A 19,930-nucleotide genomic window follows, 5' to 3' on the forward strand; every position below is an offset into this window, starting at 1 on the left:
CCCACCACCACCCCAACCCCGACCCCTCCTGCCCCTGCTGCAGCCCCCACGGTGCCCCAGCAGTACCCACCCACCACCATGGCCCCACAGGCCCCACAACAGCCAGCCCCCACCTCCCAGAGTGCTGCTCCCACCCCCCATGATGCCCCAACTCAAACCCCAGCTGGTCAAATGCCCCCAACCTCTACCCCAGCCTCCCTGCCTCCTGCCCCACAGCCCCACCAGCCCCCAGTCCCTGGCCCCACAGCGCCCCCCAGTGCTTCAGCAGGCGGCCACACCAGCGCTCCGGGTGGTGCTGCTCCGCCACACCCCATGCCAGGCTCTGTGACAGCCCACACCCCCACCCTGGGCACCACGCCACCCCCCACCAGCCAGGGGCCTCCTCCTCACACCCCAGCACCACACATGCCCCAGAGCTACTCCCCCACTGCTGGCCCTGCCCCCCCCACTTCTGCCCCAGGGCCAGTGGCTCACCCTAACTCAGCCCCCGGCAGCCCCATGCCACCCCACCTGCCCCCAAGCCCTGCCCCTGCCGGCCTGGTGGCCCCTCCCTCCAACCAGGGCCCCATGTCCCCCCACCCACCCCACAGCCCCATGCAGCCACACCCACCCCACAGCCCCATGCCGCCACACCCACCCCATAGCCCCATGCCGCCACACCCACCCCACAGCCCCATGCCGCCACACCCACCCCACAGCCCCATGCCTCCCCACCCTTCCCAGCCCCCAATGGCTCCACAGCAGCCTACCCCACCCCCCATGGCCCCACACAGTGGCCCTGGACCCATGGCCCAACACCCTCCTCAGGGCCAGATGGTGGGCCAGCCTGCCCCCGGACAGGTGTCCATGGCTGCCCACACCCCGGGCCCCATGCCGCCCCACATGGCCCCTCACAGTGCTGCAGCCCACCTGCCCCCTGGCCACATGCCGCACTCTGCCCCGGGCATGCCTCCTCATGCTGCCCCTGGAGTGCCCACAAACACTGCCTCAGGCCACATGCCCCCTCACACTGCCCCAGGCCACATGCCCCCTCACAGCACCCCAGGCCACATGCCTGCACACAGTACTCCTGGCCTTGTGCCTTCTCATAGTACACCTGGCCACATGCCCCCACACACAGTGGCTGGCCACATGCCCCCTCACACTGCTGGTGGTCATATGCCCCCCCACACTGCTGGTGGCCATATGCCTCCCCATGCTGGTAGTGGTGGCCCTGTGGCCCCTCACGGTGGTGGTGGACACCCGCCTCACGGTGGCCCTGGCCTGCCTGCCAGCCCCATGGCCCCCCACACAGCCCAATCTGCCATGGCCCCTCACCCCCCAACCTCCATGGCCCCTCACGGCACCCCAGGCCACTCCGTGCCCGGCCCCATGCCTCCCCACTCCATGCCCCCACACTCAGCCCAGCCCCCCATGGTCCCCCACCCTCCCCAAGGCAACATGCCCCCTCAGGGTCCTCCCTATGGCAACATGATGCCCTCAGCAGCCCCTCATGGTGCCATGCCCTCTGCCCCTCCCCAGGGAGCCCCCATGGTGCCAGTGATGGGTGGCCAGCCCACCCCTAACTCCCCTGCACCTCCCCAGCCCCAGCACCCCCCCTCATAAGTGGTGGGGATCCCCCCTGGCTGGTGCAGCAGCTGGCCTGTGCGGTGCTGGCTGGGAAGCACCACCACCCTGAGGAGGAGGAGGAGCATCTGACTCTTGTGTTCTGCAGCTGAATTAAGTCTTGGGGAATTGTCCTGTGAAGACATTTTGCTGTGGCAGCTGTGCTGTGTCACTGCCACCAGTTTTGATTGTTGCTGACTGGTCACAGCCAGTCACACAGGCTGAGGTGTGAGGCTGTCAGGGCAGCAGCAGGCACGAGTTGCACCGGTGGCCGGCCCTGAGATGAGCCGCAGCACTGGTAGCCACTGCTAGCCAACCCTTAGTGATTGCCAGGTAATGGGTCAGTATTGGATGTCATGCCAGACAGGACAACACATGAGTGTTGGAGGGCGTGTTCACAAAACACCATTGTCCACCGTGCTGTGTCCATGCAGTGACTCAGCCCACAGGATGGTGAATGCATGTGTGTCCAGTCCTGATGAACTTTAGAGAGGCCAGAGGGGCAGGCCTGTGGTGAGTGGTTGTGGCCGGTCAGACTGCCTCAGCAAGGAAGCACCGGGATGTGTATTACTTCTCACTGGTCGGTGGTCATCTGGGGGATTTAGTGTACATGATTGAGTTTCTGTATTATGATTTTGACCGTGAGCCAGACCTTCATTTGCATCACATGAACTGTCACTGCACACATTATCTATCTCTTCAGCAATTCACAGTTTGAGATAATTTCACATAATAAATGGAACTGTATGTTATAGAATTTGTAGCAATAGGAGAGAGTAACCTATATTCCCTCCACCACTGCCTACAATGATGCCTTACCTCCTCCTCTTCCTCTTTATCAATTATTGCATAAGTCTCTCCCATTATTCCTTATTCAGTAGAGGAGGAGGAGGAGGAGGAATCACATTGACAGCAGTTGTGTGGAGAAGCTTGAATTTAATGACCTCCACTAATTTCAAAAAGGCTCTACTTGAAGGTACACAGGTTTTCAAGGGTGTTTTTATGGTTCTTGTGACAGATGAACAAGATATCTACGTTATCTATGAGAGAAACACTCTTGAAAACCCGGCCAGTCATTTCTGTGGCCTTGGAAAATAGTCGTGGCGAGAAAGCAAGGCATTTCTGAATACTAGCCTAAGTTATCAGAACAGCTAGGGACAAAATATTTCACATGTAGTTTTGGGGCCACATTCTCAAATATTTTGGCACCTTATCTCCTTTACTTTCTTAACAGGTGTTAGTGGAATTTAATTGGGGTTTGCAAGAGCATTTTTTTATGATTCTAGTAATACTTAGCTGGCTCTAGTGGAAGTTGCTGGCTTTCAAGAATGTTTTGATGATTCCAGTGTGAGTTTAATGAGGATTCAGCACATGGAGAGAAAAAACACAAATGAGAACATGACTGGCCATCTCTGTGGTTTAGAAAGTAATCTACTGAAAATAAAAAATAAGGGTTTCAAAAGACAGACCTTATTCTTTAGTATATTAGGAAATTAATGGAGTTTTGTATTAAGTTCTGTAAGAAAGAGAACAGGAAATTATCTAGTGAAAAAAAAAATTCAAAATATAGGCCTTGTTCTTTAGTATATTAAGGAATTAATGAACTTTTGTATTAAGTTCTGTAAGAAAGAACAGAAAGTGATCTAGTTCTTTAGTATATTAGACAATTACTGGAGTTTTGTATTAAGTTATGTAAGAAAACATTTCTTAATCCACTACTCGTTTACTTCCACCTGGGATATTGAAATGCATTGTGGTGAATTGCACATATAACTGATGAAAAAAAGAAAATAAACAGTTTGTACATTATTCACTGTGGTATAAGATGTATTAGGATATTATTTTGCCATCTAAGGCTTTCAGAATATTTGATCTGACGATATACATAAACCCAGAGAGAGAGAGAGAGAGAGAGAGAGAGAGAGAGAGAGAGAGAGAGAACACAAAGGAAGAGCAAGGAACTAGAGCCCTATTGGATGAATACAAAGGGATAGAGTAGTAATAGATTAGTAGATAATTTACAATATTGAGAGGTATAATAAACATGTAAGGCGGTTTGTACTCTATTGAATAAAAACACGAAAAGAATATTTACGATTATTAGCCTACTTTTGTATTTATAGTAAGATGTGGAAGGAGGGAAGAAAGAAAAGTGAGAGATAACGAGGGAGGGTGATGGAGAGGAGGAAGGGAGAAGAGAAAGGAGATGACGGAAAGGAAGAAAGGGAATGATGGAAGAACTAGAGATAAAGAAGGAATAAAGAAGAAGAGAGGAGGAAGACGGAAAAGAAGTTAGAGAAATGGAGGAAAAAGTAAACAAGGAAGAGAGGAAACGAAATGAGAGAGAGAGAGAGAGAGAGAGAGAGAGAGGGTTGGGAGGTTGGGGGACGGGGAGGGAGCGAGACGAGTGGGGGTGATGGAGAAGTGGGAGGAAGCTGGGAGAGAGGCGGGAGAAGACAATGGGGGGTGAGGGATGCTGGGGGAGAGAGAGAGAGAAAGAGGACTGGGGGGAAGCGAGGAGAGGAGATTGGATGAGGAGATAGTTGGAGAGGAGGGAGAGGACAACGAGGAATGGGGGAAACATGAGGGAGGCGGGAGGGGGAGGGAGAAGTGGGAGAGGATGGATGGAGAGGCAGGGAGAGGAGGGAGGGAGAAGGGGGGAGAGGAGGAAGAGTGGGAGGAGCAGCTGCGCACCCTCCATCTTCTCGTCTGCTCCACGCACACACCAGACACAGCCCTTCATATAACCCACGATTACTGAATGTTGAGGCAAGTTACATCTTCTCTCCACCTGTCCATTTATTCCCCAGCCCACTACACCTGCGTGGGTCGCCAGGTGTCACTCAGGGGGGCTTAAATCACGAGAAAACCGCATAAAATAAGGTTAGGTCCTCTTTCTCCCCTGTGGCATCTTCGCCATGTTGTAGCGTCCTCGAGTGATCAATAGGCATTCTTTCGTTGTTTTCTCCTCTCACAGTGCTAGTTCTGCCTGCTTTGGAGTCCCTGCTAGTGTGCCCTGCTGGTTTTCATGTGTGTGTGCTCTGGATCGGGATAAAAGTACGTGTGAGATGCGTGAGAGGGAAAAAAATTTAATCTGTATTTTTAGGAAGGCTGTGTGGCGGTGCGGTCATAAGATGTGAATATTATATAGCTATTTCACTTGTTTGTGGCTTGTTTTTGTTTACTGTTAGGTGGTTTTGTTGTGTAGGTAGTGTGGTGGGAAGGTAAAATATATGCTTTTTTTTATATATATATATATCGGGAAAAAAATGCCATAATGTTTTCAAGAGGGATGCGGTTTCAGAAAAAAAAAATGACGTGGCTTATTTTACTAGTTTGCCGGATGTTTTTGCTTCCTACAGACGTACACAATTGCCTCTGGTGTGCAGGTAACATGGCTTGGGATTTAAATGTATATCTTTACTTAGCAGGGGAAAAATGCTATTATATTTTGGAGGGAGGTTATTTTGTTTCGGGGTTATAGAATTGCCTACGTTATGAGGGAAATAAGGGTTTTCAGTGGTATCCAAATGGTTCACTAGTTTCCTGTCTTTCATGCATTCCTTACACTAAATTTGTGTGTGGTATAGAGTACCCAATATTTCCCTAGTGTTGATAATATAGAACATCAATGTAAAAAAAATGTAACTTGAAGACGTGGTGGTGGTGCTGGTGGCTAATTTTCTATTTTTTGCCTCAGTTTGTCTCTGCATGGTAGTTTATTTAAGTCATGGTGGTGGCTGTTGCTTCATGTCTATTTTTAGTCGCCCAACAAGCTCAGGGGTCCAATAGTTGTGGATTGGTGTGTGTTGAGTTTGTTCATCCTTGTTGCTGTTTTCATGATGCTAAAAAATAAATAAAATAAAAAAATAAATAAGAATAAAAAATTAAACATGAAATTATAATAAAAACTATAGATTGGTGTGCGTCAAGTTTGTTTGTTTGTTGGTGCCTTCATAATGCTAAAAATAAATAATGATAATACAAAAAAGAAAAAAATCTGGAAAACAAAAATGAACTGGGAAAATTATAAAAAATGAAGAATAGTTGTTGATTGGTGTGTATTGAGCCAGTTAGTTCTTGTTGCCGTCCTTATAATGCTAAAACAGATAATGGTAATAAAAAAGCAAAAAATCATAAAAAATAGATAAAATTGTAAAAAAGAACACAAGACGTAGTTATACAATTACTCTGTTTTGCAATTCTGTTATTTTCCGCTTCTTTTAATTGTTAGCTTTAAAATCACTCTGAAAATCGCCAGGCAGAGTTATAAAATTATTCTGCTTCGTAAACCTTTATTTCATCTATAATTGTTAGCTTTATACTTACTCTGATAAAATAAAGCTTTACTCGGACACCCCTAACCTCTTTTAAATTGTTAGCTTTACGTTTACTCTCCGACAAGCCAAAACTTTGGTCACACACTGCTAACCTCCCTGCCTGGGCCTTCTTCAGACAGCCATGGTGGGAACGCGCGTTTACGTCGGAGGTCTGAGCTACCGTGTGGGGGAGAGAGACCTGGATCGATTCTTCCGCTCCTACGGCCGCCTCAGGGACATCGTTATCAAGAATGGATTTGGCTTTGTGGTGAGTTGCTGAGGGATTTGAGTTTTTTTTTCCGAACATGTTACTTTTTTCTTTGAATTTTTTCTCCTCCAGTACCTTTTGCTTTGTTGCGTTTTTCCTTCATTCTTATGGTAAGGCAACGCATCACTTGTCACAGAAGCCCATGTTCTGAAACACTTCTGCGCCGCACCTCCACTATTTTCAAAAGCCTCTAGTTGAAATGACACTAAGTTTTTTTAAGAATCTTTTATGGTTTTTAAGGATGCTTCCATGGTGTTTAAGGGTGTTTCTACATTTTTAAGACTATTTCTATGATTTTTAAGGGCGTTTTTATGGTTTCAGTGGCAGATTGCTAAGATATATTCATTAGTAACAGGAGAAACACTTGAGAATCTGGCTAATCATCTCTGGCCTTGGAAAAGTCATGGTGAGAGAGCAGAATGTTTCATGAGCGGCTGCTGTGTTGAATTAAGTTTGCTGATTTTCTGTCTCGTTCCTCACTTCAGGAGTTTGATGATGACAGAGACGCAGACGACGCTGTGTACGAGATGAATGGGAAGGAACTGCTGGGAGGAAGGTGAGGCTGTGATGGTGGTGGTGGTTATTATTATTATTATTATTATTATTATTTGTAGCAGCAGTTGTACACAAGAATCTCTCCATTAGAACAATATTTTCATTTAGTGCAAAGTAGATTTAAAATTAACTCTCACAGATCCGTTAAACCAACATTGTACTGCATCGTTATTGTAGTAGTAACCTAACCTAACCTAACCTAACAACCTAACCTAACCTAACCATAGTATTATTGTAGTAGTATTCACGGTATTATCACTCTGCCTCCTTCAGGGTAACAGTGGAGAAAGCCCGCGCTGCGCCTCGCCTCCGCTGGCCCCGCGCCCCGCCCCCGAGAGGCTTCCATTCCAGGTAAGCACTCTAGCATGAGGAAATAAATTAAATAAAGTCGATCAAGTGATGTAATGGTGGTGGTGGTGGTGGTGGTGGTGGTGGTGGTATGTCAGTTAATCATATGGTGTGTGTTTAAGTTGTGATGGTGAATGCTGTGGTTGCGATGGTGTGTGTTGACGTGCAGTAAGATAAAATGAAGCATAATTAATCAAATGGTGTAGTAATGGTAAAAAAAAATGGTTTAGTGATGGTGTGTGACGATGTGTAGTGAAATGAAATAAAACAATCAAATGTGTCTTGGTGGTGTGTGGTGATGAGTGGCGGTGATTGTGATGGTGTGTCGTAGTTCCAGTGGTGTGTGACAGTTCAAATGATTTGTTTCAGCCGGTTTGGCATGGCGGCGCGCACTGACTACCGCCTGACAGTGGAGAACCTGTCGAGCCGTGTATCCTGGCAGGTGAGTGGCAGCCCGGCCTCTTAAGTGTCACTGAAATTTGTGAAATATATATGCATATTTAAAAAAGAAAGCAAAAGTCAGTAGTAGATAGTTGTAGTGTAGTCTTTTTTTATTTTTTATTTATTTTATTTATTTATTTATTATTTTTCCCCCTCCCAATACTATGATATTTTTTTCCCATTTTATTTCCGTCATTTGTCGGTAGGAAGAGGAAGTAGATAAACAGTTCCCTATGCCATCCAGTGCTAGGCTCGGGGCAGCTGAGGGTGGGTCAGACGGGGTGTGTGGTTGTGGTCTGTGTGTGTGGTGGGTGTAGTTGTCACTAACGTGGGTGGGGCAAATATGGTCAAGATAAGACTGAACCTGACCCCTCTTACTGCTGTCACCTTTCTGTCTTAATGCTGAAACTTTAAAAACATTTGCATACACAGAGATAGAGAATATTATGTTTATCTATCAACTTGAAAACATTTACTGTAACACTGCCATCGATAAACGTTTCAAGCACATCTCCATTCTTAAAACTGAAACTAAACATTTGCATAAACACAGACAGACAAAAAAATACATCAATTCCATCTCTCATAGCCATGGAAATTATAAGAATATCACACAGAAACATTAAAATACCTCTAAGTGCATGAATATATAAGAAAAAAGTGGTGTATTAGCAGTAAAGTCGGTGAAGGAAAGTCTTAGCCAACATTCCCATGAGCAGACAAGTTTGGCAGTGGAGGAACACTTCATAACAAGATGGGTGTGGTGTTGGGGCTCAGAGGGGCTGTGTGGGGCTCAAGGGGGCTGTATGGGGGCGTGAAGCTTGGGCTGGTACTCTCAAACGCTCTGTTCTCTCATTGTGACTTTTTAAGGGGCACAGAGATGATCAGTCAGGTTCTCAAGGGTGGTTTCTGTGACCCATGATGCATTGCTGTTGGTCTGTCCCCGGCATCATGGAAACGCCCTTGAAAACTCATTCACTTCCACTCCAGCCTGTTAAAAATAGTTGAGGTGAGACAGTGACACGTTTGAGATGCAGACCTTAGTGTTCAGTGCTGGAAGGAAGGAAGGAGGTGGTGGTGGTGATGGTGTGGTAGATGAAGGAGGAGGAGGATGATGGGAGGAGGTTGGAGCAGGAACAGCCACACAATGGTGAGTATCAGTGCAATGTGATGTGGACCTCATACTGTTTATTCCCTGACCCCCTGTGTTAATACCCTTCTTTGCCATGTAGCAGTAAAGGTCTCCCTCTTGCCTTGCTGGTGTGCTGACAGTGTAGCAAGTAGCCTCCTGCAGTGCCGAGACAGACCCTAACTCTCTGTCGATGTCTTTTTGAAGACACCGTAAGGGAGAGAGGGCAGGAGAAATAGGCAAGGGAGGAGGAGGGACGCGCTCGGTCGCGCAGGCCAGGACGGAGGAGCGTCGTAATGGCCGGTGGTTCTGGCGGGACGAGGGGTTCACCTTGCGAGTCGTGGGGCCGCCTGCACCGTGACGGCTGCCGGTCCGCCCGCCCGTAGCAGCGCGGGTGGAGCGAGTGGACGAAAGTTGGGCTGGCGAGGACGTGGGAGAGATTTTCCCCGAGACGTATCTTGGGTGCGAGGAACGGCTGTCTGTCTGGCTGGCCGGGGGCGGAGACAACCGCCGTCTGGCCTCCCTTTCCCTCCCCCAGACCACTTGCAGGGTCCGAGCTAGGCGTCACATTGGCCTCCCGTCCTGGGCTTGCGGTCTCGGGCTTTTGGTCTCCTTGTCCCGAGAGGCTGGCCGGGTTTGTGCGCAGCCGGGCCGCTGAGGCAAGGCTGAAAGGCTCTGTGGGGTCGACACTGTTTGCCTTAGAGGTATAGGAGATGTGCAGCCCATATACTATGATTAAGGTAGAGCAAATCACAAAACTATGCCTGATTCGCGTACTATTTCATAGTTTTCTTTGTGCATTTTTGTGTCATCAATTCAGTCTTGTTCATTTTTGCTAGAATGTTTATCCTTGGCCCACAGAATTCCATAAAGATAAAGCTTAGAAAAAAAAACAATTTTTGCCATTAACTGAGAGGCTGGTGTGGGCAGACCTTAACTTTAAGTGACCAGAAAGTAATTGTAGAAGCTTCTCCTTTAGGCAGCCACAGGAGGGGATGTTGTGTTCCTGACAGGTGGAGGAGGAGGAGGAGAAGGAGGTGGAGGAAGACCATCAGCAGCTGAGCCAGGTGGCAGGCCCATCCCCTTAACACCCTTGCTCCCCCAGGCCTCCCACCGGCCGGGGTCCACCACGCCGGGGGTGAGGCAGCACAGGCAGGCTGTCATCTGTACTCTGACCCTCTGCTGCTGCCAGGGCCGCCGCTAATGCTGTGCTTTATTGGCAGGACCTCAAGGACTTCATGCGGCAGGCTGGGGAGGTCACCTATGCCGACGCCCACAAGTACAGGAGGAATGAAGGGTGAGTGTGTTTGTGTGCCAAGCATTTCCCTCTTGTTCCTTCACTCATTTCCTCCCTTTTTATCTATTCCTTCTTTCACTCATTCCCTCTCTCTCTTCCTCCACCATTCCCTCCCTCTTCCTCCACCATTCCCTCCCTCTTCCTCCTTGATTCCCTCCCTCCCTCCCTCCCTCCCTCCTCTCACTGCCTCTGTCCCTCTGGTAAATTCTGCCCTCCCTCTCTGTAATACCCACTCTGTCCCTTCACTTTCTTCACTTACTCCTTCCCTCCCTCTCCCTCCCTCTCCCTCTCTCACTCTCTCACCCTCTCCCTCTCTCTTTCTCCTCGGCAGTGTGGTTGAGTTTGCCACCTATGCGGACATGAAGAACGCACTGCACCGCCTGGATGGCAAGGACCTGCATGGCCGCCGCATCCGCCTGGTGGACGAGTCAAAGTCACGCAGCTCCCGAAGGTCACGGCGATCTAGGTCAAGGTCATCTTCCCGCTCCAGGTCGCGCTCCAGGTCACGCTCCAGATCCAGGTAATTTGTGGCCTAATGTGACATGACCTGACCTACCTAACCTAGTCTAATGTAACTTAACCTAACCTAATCTGCCTTAACTAACCTGACCTAACTTAATCTAACTTGAAAACCTTGTCTAGTGTAACCCAAGTTAACCTAACCCAACCTGACTTAATCTAATCTAACCTCACTTATCTAACCTAACCTCACCTGACCTGACCTAACCTTGACCCTTGTTTTAACGATAGGAATTTAAAGTGTCATCTTATTTACCTCTACCCTCGTTCCAGACCAGGTAATTTGTGACTCACCGTGTTTTTATGCTAGGAGTTTAAAGTTTTTTTTTTTTTCTAGTTTACTTACTCTTGTTTAGCTGGCCTTCCTTGTCTCGATTGAGGAAAGTTTGTAAATTTTTGTATTTAGGTCTGTATTCGTAAACACTTCAAAGAGGTGCTGCTGTTTCACATACTAAGATGTTGTTGAAGTTACTGGGGTTTTCAAGGGTGTTTTCATGGTTCCAGTGATGGCTTAACAGGCTGTAGTGGAAGTTATTAGGGTTTTCAAGGGTGTTTTCATGATTCCATTAATAGTTTAACAAGCTGTAGTGGAAGTTGTTGGGGTTTTCAAGGGTGTTTTCATGATTATAGTGATAGTTTAAGAAGCACTCATAGATGTTACTGGAATTTTTTAAAAGTTTCATAATTTTTTACTACGACAAATATTCTGCACCATCATTGAAAGAAAAAAAACACTCTTGACAACCAGATTAAACGTACCTGGCCTTCAAAAAAAGTCTTAATGAGAGATCAAAGTGTTTAAGAATACATACCTGTGTTTATCATGCCAGTTTGTTTGGTAATGTTGAAGTGTTAGACTGACAGCTGAGGTGGTGGTGGTGGTGGTGGTAGTGGTGGTGGTAGGGTGGCCCACAAGATCCCCTATCCACTGACAGGGCTAAGAGTGTGAATGATGATTGAGTGAGTGTGCAGTACCTTGCTACCTTGTGTGGAATTGTCAGCCTGGTATACAGATAGATGAACCTTTCCTCTTAAAACACTGCAATTCACATCACTATAGATAAAAATTAACTGTTAACTGACTGGGCTAAGAGTGTGAATGGTGAGTGAGCAAGTGTACGGTACCTTGTCTGGGCCGCCCTGTGTGGTATTGACAGATAGATAAATCAGCACTTCCTTTAAATACACTGCAATTCAGAGCACAATAGATTAAGATAGATTAACCGTTTCCTTTTAATATGGAGCAATTAACGGCACCAAGCACAACATATGGAGTGTTTTACAAGTGCCTACGAGAAGGAAAAGTGTTGGAATAGTCTTTTTGAATGTGTAGCTTATAAGAATCTACAAGAAAGAAAGAAAAGGGTGAGATTTATTTATTTATTTATTTATTTATTTATTTATTTATTTATTTATTTTTCTTAGCCAGTTTAGTGTTTATAGGTGGCTGGGGAACAAGAAGACGTGTCGGAGTGTATAGTAGTTAAGGGAAAATGTGCCTGGTAGTGAAAGAGTTAATTAAGATGTAATGAGTGATGAATTAGTTTGTTAAGTTAGGTTTTTTTTTTTGATTCCTTAAGTTAGGATAATCATTTATTTATTTATTTATTTATTTTTAGGTTATTTTCTATTTAGGATAAGTTAGTTTCTTTAGTTAGGTTAGGTTAGTTCTTTGTAGTTAGGTTAAGTTAGTTTAAATTAGATTAAGTTAGGTTAGTTTCTTTTAGTTAAATTAGTGTTGTTACCATCCCTCCACCACCACCACCACCACCACAGTTACCATTGGTGTTGCCTCAGATACACTCAGGCATCCCTTTATTGTAAAATGTTAACATAGTCCTTCATCAAAGTGTCCTGGCTTAGTTGACATTACAGAGGTGCCTCATAGTGATATAGCCGTGTTGTGTACCAAGGTAATGTGTAGTTAAGTTCACTCACAGTCACGAATCAAGATCACTATCAATATTACTCCTGCTGTGTTGTGCCGCCCTTGAAAGCCATCCAATACACTGATAGTCTTAAAAAACAGATTCTATTTAGACACAACACACTAAACACACTAGAAAAGGATGTGATACCTTCAGTTCACACTCCCCCTTTGTTGTGCCTCTGTTGAAAGTCCTCCGATCTTCTGACACTCTCAGAAGACCTCACAGTTTAGGTTCCCAGCAGATCAGACATTTAATACTAAGACACTGAATGCAGAGAGAGGATGTAATGCCTTCAATCCTCACTCCTGCTGTATTGTGTCTCCCTTTAAAGTCTTCAAAAGGTTTATTATTTAGATTTCCAGCAGATTTGAGACTTAACACTAAGGCAAGACTAAACACAGAGAGAGAGGATGTAATACCTTCAATCCTCACTCCTGCTGTATTGTGTCTCCCTTTAAAGTTTCCAAAAGGTTCATTATTTAGATTCCCAACAGATCAGAGACTTAGGAAATACATTAAACAGAGGAAGGGCATAATTTAATGACGGGAGAAAATGCAATACCGTCAGTCCTCACTCCTGCTTTATGATGTCTCTCTTTAAAGTTTTATTATTTAGATTCCCAACAGATCAGAGACTTAGGAAATACATTAAACAGAGGAAGGGCATATGGGCATAATTTAATGACTCGTGACTGTGGGTGTGCATTGAGAGGCAGTGTAGGTAGTAAGGACAGCTTGTGGTTGCTTGTTCATGTCCAGGCTGCGTCAGACACTTCTCTCTCTCCCTCACCAGCAGGTCCCGCTCTCACTCGCGCTCCCGCAGCCGCTCTCGTTCAAGGTTGGTACTGGGATGCATGGGCAACCACACCCTGCCAGTTTGTACCAGTGGACTTGGAACATGAGCTGAGGTTTCCATGGCTCAGTGGATAAAGTGGTCTTGGGAATATTGAGGTGTAAATGTTTGGTTTATTAATTGAAAGACTGGCTGGTTGGATTATTGTAGTTTTATCAGATGCTAAGCAGATAAGAGAAGGTATATTGTCATTGAAAACAGTTGATTTCCAGCCATTTATGTGCCACTTGATTTGTGAGGTGAGGTGTAAATATTTGAGTCATGGATTGAATGAAAGGCTTGTTAGATTATTTTGTTGTTTAGGTTTTTTTTTTGTTTTTGTTCAGATTTTTCTACTAGTGTTTGAAATTAAGGGGAGTTAATAGTTTGGTGTTTGCTAATGGAAATAAAATAGGCAGAAGTTATTTGAAGTTAGGTTAGTGAAATTTATGGAAAAGGTAGAGTAATATGGAACCATTGAGGAAAATTTATGAAGAGTAAACTATTATGAAACTCAGGAAAATTTGTCATATCATTTTACTCTCTATATAATCATTTCCCACTGAAGTTTTTTTTTTTTTTTTATCTTAACTTACTTTCCATAAAATTTACCCTAAACATACACATAATATTACAACTTACCTTCAATTTTACTTTTAGGAGATTAATAAAAAGTAAAGTAACATTTTTGAGACAGTGAGGAGTGAGAGAGAAAATTATTAGTTAGTGAAAAATTGTTATTGAATGAACGAGGGAAGACTTGTTAGTGAGTGAGTGCATGTGTGTCGGCAGGAGCGGCGGTCACAGCAAGAAGCGGAGGTCCAAGTCAAAGTCCCGCTCCAAGTCCGGGTCCCGCTCCAGGTCCCGGTCCGGCTCTGATAGGTCCAAGTCTAGATCCAGGTCAAGGTCTCGTTCCAGGTAAGGCACTCTCTCTCTCTCTCTCTCTCTCTCTCTCTCTCTCTCTCTCTCTCTCTCTCTCTCTCTCTCTCTCTCTCTCTCTCTCTCTCTCTCTCTCTCTCTCTCTCTCTCTCTCTCTCTCTCTCTCTCTCTCTCTCTCTCTCTCTCTCTCTCTCTCTCTCTCTCTCTCTCTCTCTCTCTCTCTCTCTCCACAAATGTTTTCAAAGGCCACAGAAATTATTATCAAAGTTCTCAAGACTGTTTCTCCTGTTCATAATGTAGAAACCTTGTTAAACTGTCACTAGATCCATAAAAACTCCCTTAAAAATCCATATAACCTCACTGTGGATATTTTCAAAGGCCACAGAAATTATTAGTGAGGTTTTCAAGATTGTTTCTCCTGTTCATAATGCAGGAATCTTGTTCATCTGTCACTAAAAGACTAAAAGACTAAAAGTTTGATGTGACATTTGGTGTGACCTTTTGTGGTTTAGTTTAATATTTGTAACTGGGACACCACTGCTACACTACTGCTGCCTTGAGAGGGGCCATTAATAGTAGTAGTAGTAGTTGTAGTAGTAGTTTATTGACCAGAAAAAGTAAAGGCAAATTAATTACACCTTGTTTTTGTCTTAACTTAAAAACATCTTACACAAGGTTAGTTGTTAATTAACCAAGCATTACAACATAAACAAAACCATAAAAACACACCAAGACACATCAATCTCATTAAAAGCTAAATAAGTCGCACCACTCTGTCACTGCTCATTGACATAGCTAAGTCTGTCTGTAGTGGTGTTGTAGTGACCTCCCCTCCTCCCCCACAGGTCGAGGTCCCGCAGTGCATCCCCAGAGAAGAGAAAATCCCGCAGCCGTTCCAAGTCAGCCGAGGCAGAGTCCGAGTCTGAGGAGGAGAAGTAGGAAGGCTGCTCTCGTCCTCCACCCTGTTCTCTTAGTACAATTGAGTGTTTGCCCCTCCGAGGGGCAGGGCAAGTGTGCAGCCATGGACCGGGCTAAATACTATATTTTTCTCGTTATATTTACCACTAATGTAGCGTTGGGTTGCCTCTCGGCGCCACAGACCGGCGGAGGCGGCTCAGCCAGTCCTGGGCAGCGGGAGGCAGCCGTGGGTGGGTGTCCTGAGGCGTGCTGCTGTGTTGTGCCCGGCACAGTCCAGGGGTGACGTGCGGCCGTCTCCACCGGGCACGGGCAGGGCACGGGCATGGCACTCCTGGGGGGGAGGGGGGTGAGGGCAGCAAGTTAAGTTTTGGTGTCTCAGATGGTGGTCGGTGAGGCCATCGGGTTGAGGCATCGGCGGACGTCACCTTTGGCCGAGAGCAGCGCAGTCTGCTTCCCGTCAATCATTTCGGTGTGTTTTGTAAGATGATAGTGTCTAGAGTCTTGGTTTGCTCCAGCCCGTCACTCTGTGGGTCACATCCTCGGGGCGGTGGTGTCCCCGCTGGAGCTGAGCCTCCGTGTAAGTGTTAGATTTTGATGTACATTGTTGCTGTCTTTACTTTGTTTGCACAGAATAATTCAATTCTGTAGAACATTTGGTATTTCCATAACAGTTGTGTGTTGAGGGACTCCACTTTTGTATCCTAGACTTGGCATGAAATTTTTGCTTCACGGGAGGGAGAACAGTGATGCAGTGGCTGCCTGGCGGGGCATTGTTACTGCTGCAGGTGTGCATGTGTGTGTGTGTGCGTGTGCGTGCATGTCTGTGTGTGTGTGTAACTCTAGGGACAACCACAGGGAAGGTGTAGCTTTGATATAATATTTTGAATATCTACATAATAGCAATTACTGCTGGTTACTACATAGAAGGCAGCACGACCAGTCTTGTTCTCCATGGTTTTGTAAATATTGTACGTAACAGATCAACATAGAGCTTAAATAACGAGTCACACAGACTTGTCTGTATAGCATTTATCACAACACTTAATAGTATGTTTGCAGTCTGCTACTACCCAAGGCAACACTCAGGCCTCAGGATGGCTGCCTGGCCCCTTGCACCTCCACCCTGAGAGGTGACCAGCACACCAGCCTGGCAGTGCCCTCCTGTGGGTGGAGTGCAGGGTGAAGGCGGGTGGTGAGTCCTGGGTTTGGTGGTGCCCTGAACATTCTGTGTGTACAGCCTGAACCCTGACTGTTCTGTTCACTCTGCTGCACCACACTGGCTCACAGCAGGCAATTCTGCATGCAGCGGCTGGCAGCAGCACAGCACTTGTTGGTGGTTGTGTGTGTGTGCTGGAAGAGGCTGTTGCTCACACAATGGTTTCTCTCAGAGGCAGCCAGACTAGTTCACCACAGCCATCACCGGTGACGGCTTGTCACTGGGAGTGTTACAAGTCAGAGCAACAATCTCATCCAAAAGTGACAGAATACACACACACACACACACACACATACACACATGTCTGTTTACTTACCAGGCCAGCAATCCCACCCATACAAAGCATTATGCATTCATACACACACAATTCACAATCATAGCTCATACTGTAATTATACTCTTTACTAAAAACAGATAATTTAATATTAAATGCAGTGCAATAATTTAATGTACATACCAAGCCAATAATTCAGTATTTAGTTATTTTCGAACGAAGAAAGGTTTTGCATTTATTGTTCACCAGTTAGGCAGGTCCATTTTGCTGTGTTTGAACTTTGTGGTGGTGTTGCCAGCCATGAGTGTGTAGCCAGACAGCCTGTGAGGTGCGGCCAGGTGCGGTGTGGCCTGTTGTACATGTCTGTAGCTTGTACCGAGCCTTCTCTACTTGTAAGGACGCTTCCGCTGATCAAAATCACTACACAGACAAATTTTAAGATTTTTAAAAGCAATGAATGTTGCTTGTGTAGGGTATGTATAAATATAAAGTTTTGGTTTCAATACACTTCACCTTCAAACAACAGAGCGTTTCATTGGGGCCCTGATGCAGTGTTAAGACCAGCCTGGAGGGAGCAAAGCAACATACACACCACAACGCACACACTTATTGATGCCATGCAGTGTCAAGACCAGCCAGGAGGAAGCAAAGCAACACACCTGCCAAGCAACACCACACAACACATGCACACTTTTACTGAGTTGTGCAATGTGAGGAAGACCAGCCAGGAGAGAACAGAGCAACACACCAGCCAAGAAACAACACACACTTTCATTGATGTCATGCAGTGTAAGGAAGACCAGCCAAGTAACACATCACAACACACACTTTTATTGTCATCCAGAGTGAGAAAGACCAGGCAGATAAGACGAAATAGACCGAGTGCCTTAAAAAAATTATAATATTGACCACTTTATTCGTTCACCAACACGCCCCTGCATCAAACACCATATCCTCTACATCAACTCCATTATCTCAACTATCCCTTTATTTCTTTCCCTACGCCGTCCCTGCAGCAGCCCCATGCATTGAAGAACAGTGTAAAAGAGTGTGGCTGTGCTGATAATTATGCTGTGGGTGTTATTAAAATTATATGAGTGGAATAAAGGCATTGAAAGTAAGGAGGAATAAAAACTATGCATATTATATTTTATCTTTTGGGTTATCCATCTTTATCGTACGTAAAAAAAAAAAATAATAAATAATAATAATGAATAAATAAATATATAGTTTATCATGCATAATGTTAATAGGTAAAAGTTGCACATATAATAAAAAAAAATTAATAATAACAATAACAGAGATAGATGGGGGAAATTAGTATTGTGAAGGGAGGAGGCAGTAGACACCTGCCGAAACGATAATTACTCCCAGTGAGGTGTGCAGCACTGTTCAGGGGGTGCTGTGAACTTATCATTAAACCCAGCTGTGACCTCACTGAACGTCTCCCTTTGTGTCTCGCAACACAAGGGGGCAGTCACAGCCTGCCCTCTCAAGACAACTCTCTTCCTCCACACAAAACTACAAGCACCTAATAACACACACACACCCTTCACTCAAAAATTTTAAAATCATCATGGCGACTCCTACACCAGTCTCGGAGTCCCCATCTGGGGAGGGGGCCATAAATGTCCCCAGGTCGGACTGCCTTTCTGTCGACGACCCTAAGTGTCTTGACACCCCCCTCAACTTTTTCTTCATTAACTTCTGCAACATTCGCGGTCTAGGATCTCATTTTCAATCTGTAGAACACCACCTCTCCTCTTCTAAACCTCATCTTCTTTTCCTCACTGAAACTCAGGTGTTTGAGGCAACTGACAGTAGCCCCTTTTCTGTTCCCTCCTACTTTATCCTCATTTTCGATCCAAAGCTGGATGCTGCGTTTATGTGCGCAATGACTTAACCTGCTCTCGTGCCCACGCTCTTGAATCTTCCGAGTTTTCCACCATCTGGCTACGACTACAGAGTCATTCTCATACTAAATTTATCTGTGCTGTATACCTCTCGCCTAACTCCTCTGATTATAAGAAATTCTTTGACTACTTAACTTCCAAAGTGGAGCACATTCTGACCCTCTTCCCTTTTGCAGAGATCTCCATTCTTGGAGACTTCAATGTTCACCACCAGCTTTGGCTTTCCTCTCCCTTCACTGACCATCCTGGTGAACTAGCCAACAACTTTGCTATCCTCCATGACCTAGAGCAATTGGTGCAACACCCTATTCGTATTCCTGACCGTCTTGGAGATAAGCCCAACATTCTTGATCTTTTCCTGACCTCTAATCCTTCTGCTTATACTGTCACCCTTTCTTTTCCGTTGGGCTCCTCCGATCACAATCTCATATCTGTATCTTGTCCTATCGCTCCAATCCCTCCTCAGGATCCCCCTAAGCGAAGGTGCCTCTGGCGTTTTGCCTCTGCTAGTTGGGGGGACCTGAGGAGGTATTTTGCTGATTTTCCTTGGAATGACTACTGCTTCCGTGTCTCTGTGTGCTGAGCGCATAACAGAGGTGATAGTGTCTGGCATGGAGGCGTACATTCCTCACTCTTTTCCTCGTCCTAAACCTTCTAAACCTTGGTTTAACACAGCTTGTTCTCGTGCTATACATGATAGAGAGGTGACCCACAAAAGGTACTTAAGCCTTCCATCACCAGAATCTCATGCACTTTATATTTCTGCCCGGAACCATGCCAAGTCTGTAGGCATGTTGGGTTTTTCTCACCCCCCCCAGCTGCTAACTCTGTACAAGGGTCTTATCCGTCCATGTATGGAGTATGCTTCACATGTCTGGGGGGGTTCCACTCATACTGCTCTTCTAGACAGGGTGGAATCAAAAGCTTTTCGTCTCATCAACTCCTCTCCTCTCACTGACTGTCTTCAGCCTCTCTCTCACCGCCGCAGTGTTGCATATCTAGCTGTCTTCTACCGCTATTTTCATGCTAACTGCTCTTCTGATCTTGCTAACTGCATGCCTCCCCTCCTTCCGCGGCCTCGCTGCACAAGACTTTCTTCTTTCTCTCACCCCTATTCTGTCCACCTCTCTAACGCAAGAGTTAACCTGTATTCTCAATCATTCATCCCTTTCTCTGGTAAACTCTGGAACTCCCTGCCTGCTTCTGTATTTCCACCTTCCTATGACTTGAATTCCTTGAAGAGGGAGGTTTCAAGACACTTCTTCATCAATTTTTGACCACTGCTTTGACCCTTTTATGGGACTGGCATTTCAGTGGGCATTTTTTTTTTTATTAGATTTTTGTTGCCCTTGGCCAGTGTCCTTCCTACATAAAAAAAAAAGAAAAGAAAAAAGAATACGGCTGTGCTGATAACTATATGGGGGTTTTGTTCTTGATGGTGCGGTGTGTTGAACTGTCACTAGAATCATGCCGTTATTCTTTAAAA

General features: G+C 45.7%; 2 protein-coding genes across 6 annotated transcripts; both read left to right on the top strand.

Annotated features, from left to right (window-relative positions):
- Window positions 1-78: 78 nt before the first annotated feature.
- Window positions 79-1,605, top strand: LOC135093948 (basic proline-rich protein-like). The gene has a single exon (XM_063993627.1). The coding sequence runs from the start codon at window positions 79-81 to the stop codon at window positions 1,603-1,605; it is 1,527 nt and encodes a 508-aa protein (XP_063849697.1).
- Window positions 1,606-4,239: 2,634 nt separating this feature from the next.
- Window positions 4,240-17,054, top strand: LOC135094063 (serine/arginine-rich splicing factor 4-like). 5 transcript variants are annotated; one of them, XM_063993807.1, is made up of 10 exons: window positions 4,240-4,378; window positions 6,065-6,192; window positions 6,678-6,748; window positions 7,021-7,098; window positions 7,465-7,537; window positions 9,889-9,962; window positions 10,294-10,482; window positions 13,206-13,250; window positions 14,037-14,162; window positions 14,969-17,054. In XM_063993807.1, exons 2-10 carry the CDS (start codon window positions 6,067-6,069, stop codon window positions 15,060-15,062), a joined length of 876 nt encoding a protein of 291 aa, XP_063849877.1. In that variant the 5' UTR covers window positions 4,240-4,378; window positions 6,065-6,066; the 3' UTR covers window positions 15,063-17,054. The 5 variants fall into 5 exon arrangements, with proteins under 5 accessions (XP_063849877.1, XP_063849880.1, XP_063849881.1 ...); XM_063993810.1 differs by having other exon boundaries at window positions 13,209-13,250; XM_063993808.1 differs by lacking the exon at window positions 4,240-4,378 and adding an exon at window positions 4,472-4,488 and having other exon boundaries at window positions 6,061-6,192.
- Window positions 17,055-19,930: the final 2,876 nt, after the last annotated feature.

This window comes from Scylla paramamosain, chromosome 44, assembly GCF_035594125.1.
Source record: "Scylla paramamosain isolate STU-SP2022 chromosome 44, ASM3559412v1, whole genome shotgun sequence".
NCBI lineage: Eukaryota > Metazoa > Arthropoda > Malacostraca > Decapoda > Portunidae > Scylla > Scylla paramamosain.